This window comes from Cajanus cajan, chromosome 9 (assembly GCF_000230855.2).
Source record: "Cajanus cajan strain Asha chromosome 9, NIPB_CcT2T_4, whole genome shotgun sequence".
Lineage (NCBI taxonomy): Eukaryota > Viridiplantae > Streptophyta > Magnoliopsida > Fabales > Fabaceae > Cajanus > Cajanus cajan.
In genome coordinates this window covers 24,307,486-24,318,680 of record NC_138525.1, presented here as the reverse complement: position 1 = coordinate 24,318,680, position 11,195 = coordinate 24,307,486, and the positions used below count along the sequence as shown (strand labels likewise).

At 37.1% G+C, this 11,195-nt stretch overlaps 1 protein-coding gene across 1 annotated transcript; it reads left to right on the top strand.

The window, feature by feature from the left end:
* Positions 1–8,126: 8,126 nt before the first annotated feature.
* Positions 8,127–9,751, top strand: LOC109811089 (glycosyltransferase BC10). Its single transcript, XM_020374722.3, has one exon. It carries the CDS (start codon positions 8,219–8,221, stop codon positions 9,563–9,565), a length of 1,347 nt encoding a protein of 448 aa, XP_020230311.2. The 5' UTR covers positions 8,127–8,218; the 3' UTR covers positions 9,566–9,751.
* Positions 9,752–11,195: the final 1,444 nt, after the last annotated feature.

The window sequence follows — 11,195 nt, the reverse complement described above, 5'->3', positions numbered from 1 at the left end:
ATACCGAAAATGAATTGATAGGCCATCTAGAGGTTCTAAGTGTTGGTTCTTTGAATCAACAAGATTGGAGAAGCAAATTGGTCGAATATTTGCAAAATCCCAATTTGAAGGTCGAAAGAAAAATCAGACTCCAAGCCCTCAATTATGTCTTGCTAAATAATGAATTATATAGAAGAGGTTTCGATGGAGTTTTATTCAAATGCCTTGGAAATCATGAAAGTTATATAACTATGGCAGAAATACATGAAGGCATCTGTGGAGCATATCAAGCAGGTGAAAAGATGAAATGGGTGTTGTCGAGGAAAGGTTTTTATTGGCCAACTATGATTAAAGATTGTATTGAATTCGCAAAAACCTGTGAGGAGTGCCAAAAATATGGACCAATACAAAAGGTACCTGCAAGTGAACTGCATTCGATTATTAAACCTTGGCCATTTCGAGGTTGGGCAATCGATATAATAGGGAAAATACATCCACCTTCCTCGAAAAATCATAAATATATATATTGGTGGCCATAGATTATTTTACGAAATGGGTTGAAGCTATTCCATTAAAAGAAGTTGAGCAAAAAGATATAATCAATTTTGTCGAAGATCATATTGTTACAAGGTTTGGGATTCCCCAAACAATCACTTCTGATCAAGGCACAGTGTTTACAGGTCGAAAAGTTGCTCAATATGCTGAATCTCGAGGAATTAAATGGATGACTTCAACACCATATTATGCACAAGCAAATGGTCAAGTAGAAGCCGCGAATAAAGTGGTGATTGGTTTAATAAGAAAACATATCTCGGGTAAGCCTCGAAGCTGGCATGAGACTCTTGTTCAAGTATTATAGGATTACAGAAATTCTCCGAGAGATGCTACCAAAACTACCCCATATAAACTAGTGTACGGGCACGAGGCTATTCTTCCTATATATATTAACTTGCAATCAATTCATATACAGAAACAGAATGAATTACCGATTGAGGATTATTGGAATTTAATGTATGATGAATTGATTTCTTTAGAGGAGGAAAGATTAATTGCATTGCAAAACCTAGTTCAACAAAAAGAAAGAGTCGAGAAATCGTACAACAAGAGGGTTAAAACACAATGATTTCGAGTTGGGGACTTAGTGTTAAAGGTGATTCTTCCCATGGATCAAAAATCTCGATACCTAGGTAAATGGTCTTATAATTGGGAAGGTCCCTTTGTAATCGAACAAGCATATTCGAAAAATGCATACGTTATTAAAGAGATAAACTCGAGTATGAGCAAAGTAATGAATGGGAAATACTTGAAACATTTTCATAAGAGGGCAGAATATTAATTGTTCGATACAAGCCAAACATAAATTAAAGGAAATCGAAGAGCAGAAAAGAAAATCTAATTATTACAGAATTTGGACTTAAAATCTTTAAAAGCTGGGTAAGCCTCGTCCAAACTTTTTCTTCGAGAATTGCATTGGGTTTCCAAGTGTTTCTTTTGTTCCAATGTCCTCGCAAGTCGAGAGGATATGACCTTGCCTTCCTCCTTAAGACCTGTCTGACGCTGCTTGATGTCTTGACTTTGAACTTTAATGGCATCCTTCTTCGAGCGAGTCTTATCTAACTCATGCTGTAGAGCCTTGATAGTGGTTTCAATGTCTGCTTCTTCTTTTTGTAATTGTTGCAAAGAAGAAATTATTTCTACGGTTGAATTCTTGATTGAAATCAAGTTATTATGGAGGTTCTCGAGCTTAGCCCGGTCTCCTTCGCTTTCAAACTCAACATGAGCTACTTCTTGAAATGCAGTGGACCATTGAGTTCGAAGGTCCCATGCGAGGCTAAAGGGTTTGACAAACTCTTGCAGCTCAAAATGGACCTCAGGAGGAAGGTTCGGGTAAGATAATAGATCGTCCATCATTTGTTCAACCTCTGTCTTGAATTCAGGAATAAGGAAGGCCTGATCAAGATCTTCAACATACGCCTTTGATCGAAAAGAATCAAGTAAAGGTTTATATGATGGAGTCTCAGAAACTTGCTCGACGGTTCTTTCTTTTTCCTTCTCCGACTCAGAAGGACCACTTGTCCAATTATCCAAGACCTCGAAGATACTGTTAATATCTTCGTCTTCATCATTGAAGAAGCTCATCAAGTCCAGGTCCGGAGAAGGAATTGAAGAAAGGCCTTGGACAGAAGAGGTAGCACCGCCTTGGGTCGAAGGGGAAGTAGTGAAAGGCCTGGGAGATTCGGTCGAATCTGTACAAAAAAAATAGAAAGAACAAATATACATAAATTTCGAAAAGAACCACTACAAACTAATAAGGTTGATAAGGCATATACCCTTGTTCGGACTCAAGGGGGGTTGCAGCTCGAAAGAGGGTTCACCTTGGGCAGAGTCCTGTAATGTCTTCACAGTTGTCGAAGGTTCAGACTCAACAACCTTGTCCCCTTCGACCTGGGGAGGGACTTCTATCGAAGCCACCACAGAGGCAATCTCAGCAATATTCAACTGAGGCGTGGTCAACTGCGAACAAGTTATGCAATCAGAAGATTAAATGGAAAATCATAGAGGCGAAAGTTAGAAAAATTAACTTGTTGGGCTGCCTCAATGACAGGAGGTACATCTCTCGACAGGCCTCGAGAGGAATCAAGCTGGATGATTTCAGCATCCTGTGAGAAGTTAAGTGGTGTTAGGGAAGTCGAAAGCACAGGAAGAATGAAATTGAGCTAAAAATTAAATTACCTTGGGAACGGATTTCATGGCGTCTTGAAGCAGCTTCTCGCCAGTAGGTTTTCGAGGTTTCTTAGAAAGAGGAATCACTAATTTCCCCTTTCCTTTATCTGGCTTCTTGGTAGTCGAAACCTACGAGTGAAAGAGGCAAGTTAATGATGAAGACTCGAAATAGGTAAGAATCACAAAGGATAAGAAATAAACGAAGTAACTTTTTACTGTTTTTGTGCTGCCTTAGTTCACTTTTTGTTTTTTCGAGGTCTCAATCTAAAATGCAAGAATCCAAAAGGTAAGCAAGGCTAGAGATTCTAGAAATTCTAGTGAAAAGAAAGATTCGAAAACGAATTATACCTTAGAGCGTATTGAGACCTTATCAGTAACGGTCTTCCATTTTCGACCCTTCAAGGATGTCCCTTCGACATCCTCATCGTCATTCTCCCAGTCGAGAGTTTGATCAACATGTTGTGGAACACGCTGAGAAATAGCAGCTGTAAACATGGAAAAAGAAAGAAAATTGAGTGGAGTATAATCAAGAATTCGAGAGATTCCCTAGTTTTAGTCATTTACCAAGGGGAGGATTAGTGTTATCGACCCAACATAGAGGCCACCATCTCCTTCGGGGAAAATCATACAGGGAACATCGCGCGTAAGTAAGTCGATCCTTTACGGGGATTGCTTTATGATCAAGGTAAAATGGGTCGAGTGTTTTTACCCAAGGAGGATAGGATAAATACTTGGCTAAACCGAAAAGGGCATTTGGAAGAGGAGGTATCTTCTTAGGGCAAAATTTTTCGAAATTGATTTTTCCTTTAGGGTTAATTACCTTTTTCGAGCGAATGTTCCTCTGTAACATTTTTGATAGAGACACAGATGCATCGAAGATAGTACGACCAACGTTGTCAGGTCGATAACATACTTTAAAAAATTGCTCAAACTGATAAATAAGGATTTGATTCTTGAAAGTACCTGATTGCTTGGGCCCCTGTGAACAAGAGAGAGGAGAATTTATCAGCTTCTTCAAAAAGCCATCAAAATCGATGAGTTTATCTACAATATAATAACACCACCATCGAAGATAGCACTTCGAAACTAAGAATGAAGGAGAGAAGGTGGATGGTGTAAGTTTGAGTTCTTTATCAGGGCGAAGGATGAACTCAAGGACCTCTTTGTAATTCCCTTCTTCGACACAAATATCTGCATCGATGCTTTCCTTACGTCGAAGAGGAAGGGGTTTCATTTGGCAAAGTCCAAACTGTCGAGCAAAAAGTTGGGGTTGATAGGGATAAAGCCTAACATCTTTCTACCTCATGCCGGAGATAATGACATCCCATGACAAAAACCCAAACCACATGTCAGTCGAAGAGGGACTTATGTTTCCAACCTGATTATTTTGGCGAAGCCAGGTTGGACCTATTAAATTTGGTCGAATAAAAGGGGCTAAGTCTTCAGTAAACTCAGTGAAGCTAAGAATGGCTCTGACATATTTTTCAAAATTATCGACCAAACGCTTCCGAGGGGTAAGGGTCGTCAAACGAGCCCCCTCGAGTTCACAGATGGGAATTGGAATGGAAGGCAAACGAAGTTTCTTATCGAAGATCGCGTTAAGCCATAGTTGAAGTAGCCATAAAGGGCCGGAGAGATTCCGAGGCCCAGATTCTCGAGAAAGGCTCTCTGAAGCTTCATCAAGACAAGTGTATAGAGAGGCCAAAAGAAGTTTGCTTAAACATATTTTCTTTTTCGAATGAAGAGCTTGGGCTAAAACATAATAATATTTTGGGACTTGGAGTGAAGGAGTGCAGAAGACACATGTTGACAACCAATACATTAAAAAGGCAATGTGCTCTGAAGGTGAAACAGGCGTACCAGGTTGCCCCATATGCGCAGTAATAAAAGTCAAATAGGTCTTTTTGTCCCAAGAGATCGAAATATCCTTGATCGAAATTTCCTCTTCAAATGCGTCAGGGTGAAATCTTTCCCCAATAGGCATTAGTCTGGTTATAGCAGCAATATCGAGCAAGGTGGGACAAATGAAGCCACAAGGAAACTCGAAAGCCCGAGTTTCTCTATTCCAAAAAAAGAGAGCAGAAAGTAGCATCTGGGGGTCGAAAAGGTGAAGGTCGAATTTAGCTAGCTGGATGAACTCAAAGATACCAGTTTCTTTCCATTCAAAGTGCATGGAAGCTTCTACGCGGGTTAGCCAAGATGAATGCCTATCTTTAACAGGAGGGAATGCTCTAAAAATTTTAGTAGTATCCCTAAAAAGGGTTAAGTCTATCTCTGGGGAATAGATGAAAGGTAAGGTGGAGGAGTCTTCAGGCAAAAGAGTATTACCAAATTTTTTCTTATGCTGACCAGCGAAAGGACCAAGAAAAGCGTGAATAGAACCACTTTCTAAAGAGAAAGGGAGAAGTACCTGGGATTGAAATATCTTCAAACTGGCCTCCTCCATGCCTGGGATTGGAACGAAAGTGTCATCGCCCTCCTTAACCTTGCAGACTTGAGCGTTGGCCATTAGCAAAGGAGTGCCTTGAGTAGTGGTTGCAGTGGCCATGGTGGTTACAGGGACAGTCGCCATAGTAGGAGATGTGGTAGTAGCTAGAACTGGAGATGAAGCGGAGACAGCAGTAGGAGAGGCGGTAGAGGCTATAGTAGCGGAAGTTGACGCAGAAGAAGAAGCCATAACGAACAAAAGCAAGAACAGAGAGAACGGCCGGAGAAGAAGATCAAGAACTAGAGCAAAAGAAGGAGTGATGAGCAAGAAAACTTGGGCGCGAAGGAAGACAATGGTGAAAATAGTTTAACCCTAAGGTAAAACAAGGTTTTGAACGTTTTGGTGGGCTTGAGTCAAATGGGCTTAGCAAACAATGAAAGTAGTTTAACCCTAAGGTAAAAACAAGGTTTTGAACGTTTGGTGGGCCTGAGACTAATGGGCTTGGTAAATAAATTCAAATGATTAATTTGAATATCCGTAACAGCCGCAAAAAAGATATTTCCCCAACGACAAATTTATGGAGTAGAGTGAACGCGCGCCGTCAGGGTAATCAATGTCCCATCAAACAGTCATTAGCATTTAATGAGATAGAAAGTAGGTTTTAATTGAAGAAATATAACGTCACACTATCCGAACGTTAATGGCAACCTTTGATAGGAATTCAATTCTTTCGGATTGATGTACACCTCAAAATTGAATTCCTAGGGGGGCATTTATTGAGACTAATCGAAAACCATAAGATTCGAAAAGTTGTATCGACTGTGCTACTCGAGAGAAATATAAACGTCAAATCAACACCTGTTGAGAACGCATGAGGAATCCTATTTGTTTGTGCTCGAGGTATAGTCGAAAAAATAAGGATTACTCGAAAATAGACGGTTTTCTGAGGCTATCTCAAAACAATTAGGTAGTTATACCATAGCGGTTACTAAAAGACAAATCGAAGGGATAAAAACACGTGGGATAAGCAGTTATTGGAAGTTATAAACACGTATCTGATATGGAGAGCAGTTAACCACCCACGACGCATGCATGCAAAAGAAAACGTCTCTCGAGAATTTCTATAAATAGGCAAAGGTTGGCCTTTTACGAGGTCGAAAAAACTCATACTGTCAGAACTAAATTCTCAAGCACTCTCTGCCCGCGCATATGACTTTCGTGCACAGAATCGTTTTTGGGTATGACTAATTCTTGGCCATTTTTACCTTGCTTTTTAGGAGTAGAATTAGTGTAGCTCTTTTAATTTATCTCTTGTAATCCATGAAGTTATATCATTTTGGCATTGTAATTCTATAACAGTATGCAAGTTGAGCCATGATTTGTATTGCAAATATTTTAATTATCCATTCTGTTCATCTTAGCATTCATATGTCTGGAAATTGTTGTTTGTTAATTGTTGAAGAATAATTAAAAACAAGTAATTACTAAAATTGTCCACTCCATTTCCTGTTCTTAAATCAAAAGTCTAAATTGAAACCATTCACGTGCTAGTTCGAATATAAAGAGTCCACGAACGAATTTCACCGTAAACAGTTATCCTCCACTAAAAAAAGAATTATACAATTATCATAATAAATAAAACATATAATTAATATCTTAAAATTTGTGTACATGAATATAATAAATCACATTTTTTATATATTACTAACAAAATAAAAACACTTTATGTGAAATTTATAAAACTATAGAAAAGTTACAATTTATTAAAAAAATCGTTTTTGATAAATAAAATTATTAAATTATCCTACATTAGAAAAAAAAAAAAAAAGAGAATATACCTTAACCAAAATAAATATACGATAAAAATGTCTTTAAAATGTGTTTACAAAAACATTATATATATTAATTATCAATTACAATTTTAAGAAGAACTCAATATGATTATCGATAAACGAAATCCTTCCACCAAAAACAAACTCATTGACAGTTCAAGAATCTGAGTTCATCACACTTAATTGGTAAAATACACCCTTAGTTGACATCTCAAAAATGGAAAATACTAAACAATACGAAAAAACTTTCTTAAACGGTTGGAAGCCTTTTATTTTTGTCAGATCTTATTTTACACTTCTTTAATTCATTAATTAATAGTTATCTAAAAGAAGTGATAAAAGATTAATTTAAACGTGAGAACACTCATGTTAGGTACCAATAAAGTCTCACTGTCTGTGATTACACCTCAAAAGAACATGATATAATTATGGGTAAGATATCCTTAGACCACGAAACAAACCACTCTGTCATGTTCCAGAATCCGAGTCCATCACACTTAATTGGTAAAGAGATATTTTTGATTATTTCCTAGTTCACATCTCAAAATGGAAAATACTAATCAATTCTAAACAATATATCATCATCTAAAACTGTATGAAGCCTTTTTATTTCCGTCAAATATTATTTTACCCTTTTAATTAATATTCTCTTTACATCAATTGATATTTATTTTAGAGAAGATCTCGTTCTATGCATCAAAGAAAAAAAAGATCTCATTCTCCTTTCGTACATGTTTTCCTACTTGCTTTCGAAACCAAAAAATAAAAACAATAATAGCACTGCTGCTAAAAAATAAACAACCCACCAATTAATCCATAAGTTATTGATTTGACTGAAATTAAATTCAATCAAATAAAATTTAGATTTGAATTTTCTCAGATACATAAAATACATACATATTGAGAAAGAAGATTTTTCTAAAATTAACTAGCTAAATTTTTCGACAAAATAATTTAGCTACACCCTTAACTTCCAAAATAATTTTTTGACATAATTCAATCAAATAGCATGATTATAAAAGAAAAATAAACAAGTAAAATAAGCAAATTCCAAAACCACAGCCTTAACTTTCAAAACTTGTTATTAATTCTCGATTATAAATATTTGTTTTAAGGCAATACCATTGCAAATATATATTATATATACATCAAACCTTACTGGTTACAGAAAAAACCTTAAGCAACAAACCCTAAACTTGTGAACTTGTGCGAGACTAAGTTAAGTTCTGACAGCGTTGGCGTACGTGTCCCGAGCATGCAGAATCCAACATCTGAACGCGCATGCCACGCATCCGAAAACCAAACATTGATATTAGAGAACCCACCACACTCCCACAGTCAACAAAAACCAAAAAAAATAAAAAACAAAAAACCAAAATTTACAAAATTCTCCAAAATGCTATCTCCCAACCCACTCTTTCTTCTATGCGCACTCCTTCTATGCTTACCTCTAGCCATAGTCTTCACCACCACCCCCAACACCAAACACACCACACACCCCACCACCCCAATCATCCTCAACATACCCAAAAACAACATTAACATCCCCCAAAAATTTAGCAAAAAACGCACCACCCCACTTATCCTTAACACACCCAAAAACAACCTTAGCATCCCCGAAAATCTTAACAAAAAATTATCATTGGCTCCATCGGGATCGAGGATGCCACCATCACTATTGTTGCCGTACTTGTATAAAGACTACGACGACGCGCTTTTGAAAGCCGCCACGCGCGTGAACGAAAGGCCCACTAGGCCCAACAAAACGGCGTTCATGTTCATAACCACCGTGCCACTCCCCTTCGCGCCGCTATGGGAATCTTACTTCAACCAAACCTCAAAAAATCTCTTCAACATTTATGTCCATGCGGACCCCACTTTTTCATATGACCCACCTTTCTCAGGCGTGTTCCACAACCGCGTAATTCCCTCCAAACCCACGAAACGACACACACCCACGCTCGCCGCCGCCGCGCGTCGCTTACTCGCCCACGCGCTCCTCCACGACTCGTCAAATTCGATCTTTGTGCTCCTCACACCCTCGTGCATCCCCCTCCACTCGCTCAACTTCACGCTCCACGCGCTGCACCGCCGCGGCAAGAGCTTCGTGGAGATTCTCCTCAACGAGACCACGCAGTACGATCGGTGGGCGGCGCGTGGCGCCCACGCGATGCTGCCAGAGGTGAGGTTCAAGGAGTTTCGCGTGGGGTCGCAGTTCTGGGCTCTCACGCGCCGGCACGCGCGGATGGTGGTGAGTGAGCGCGTGCTGTGGCGGAAGTTCAACGTGCCGTGCGAGCGGTGGTACGCGTGCTACCCCGAGGAGAATTACTTTCCTACCCTTTTGAACATGTGGGACCCGCGCGGGTGCGTGCACGCGACGCTCACGCATGTGAACTGGACGGGGCGCTGGGATGGGCATCCTCGCACGTACGAAGCGTGGGAAGTGGGGCCCGAGCTGATTCGGGGGATGAGGGAGGAGACGCCTAAGTACGGCGACGGCGGTGACGGAGAGAGGGATCCGTTTTTGTTTGCCAGGAAATTCGCCCCGGATGCGTTGCAACCGTTGATGAGAATTGCGAATGACGTCATCTTCAGCGATTGACGGCTGTGATGTGAACGTGGGTAGGGGTAAATATGTATTCATGAAAGGGGAAAGGAACCAAGATATAAAGTGTAAAAATTGAAATGTTTAGGGTTTAATTAAATACCGCTTAATTTTAGTCTTTTAATTTTTAATTAAATAATTTATTTTTTTATATATCACAAATATAAAATTTTGGTTTCTTAATTTTTAATCAAACAATTTTATGATTAAACTACTATAATTATATAATTTTAATTTTTTTTCTATTGGTAACTTAATAATTTTTATTGATGCAGTACTAATGGAGTGACATGATGCATTTTTTTTTAAAATTTAATTCTCTAATAATATAGTTTTCTTTTATTAATATACTTACATTTTTGTAAAATATATTAATTTATATTTATGAAATTATTATTTATAAATATGCTTTAAAATGTTATTAATATTAATTTATCAATAATATTATAATACTAATAATATATATATATATATAAATTTATTTATTTAGTAATAATGAATATATATCATGAAAAATATAATATATGAATAACTTAAAAATGTCAAGAATTATATAATTTTCAAATATTATATATATATATATATATAATTTTAAAATTATTATATTTTTAGTAGGAGAGACTAAAATTGAATAAATGTGATATTTGATAAATTAAAATTATTCAATTAAAATTTTTAAAAATCAAAATTATATAATTATAACACTTGAATAACTAAAATTATTTGATTAAAATTTTAGGAATCAAAATTGCATGATTATAATACTTGAGAGATAAGAAAAATATTTAAGCCAAAATTAAGTTTCAAATTCATGGGAAATAATTAATAGTGTTTGTGTCTACTGATACCACGTGTTTAAGTTTGACAAATGGGATATGCATTTCCTGGTGCATAAGATACTTAACCTAAGAAAGGAACAACTGGCTAGACAATTCATAATCAAATTGGATGAAATGTGGTGTAATTGTGACAAATTTCAAAAATTACATATGTCTTACTTACATGTCATTACTGTTTGTAAATGTGTTCACCATGATTACACGTTTTACATATATACATTATGTTTGCATATTGAAATACATCTCCAACATGTACAAAACATTGTTTAAATAGTTGGCAATGAACAATATTAGTCACAATGTAATAAACTATAAATCTACCCCAACTCGAACATCAAAAGAAATAAAAAAGGGTCTTCCAAAATCCTCGCATATACACACAAAAATGAATATGAAAGAATTTGGACTACCTAAAAAATGTTCCATGTGAAGGAATTCAAGTCATACCAAGAAAAAAATGTTCTTATTATGTGAGAACTGTCAACTTATTCTTACCAAAATTTTTGAAAGTGTTTTCACGGTGGCGGTAAGGTCCTAGTTGCTCAAATATCTATAATGGTGGTGGCACCTACAAAGACATTCTGACGCCCAAGTTAGAGGAGAGTCTAAGTTAAGAATTAAGTTGAGGTAGATTAATACCTGGTGTCCTATATATAGGTTATTGATTTTATCTATAGTCTTAGAGATAATATCACATAATTTTTTAAGATATTGATGTTGATGAGTAGAGATAGTTCTGGATAATTTGATCCTTGATTTAGGGAAATATGATATATGGAGATATGTTA

Bases quoted from the DNA above. Each gene is read 5' to 3' on its own strand.
- LOC109811089 (XM_020374722.3), top strand. From the start codon at position 8,219: ATGCAGAATCCAACATCTGAACGCGCATGCCACGCATCCGAAAACCAA.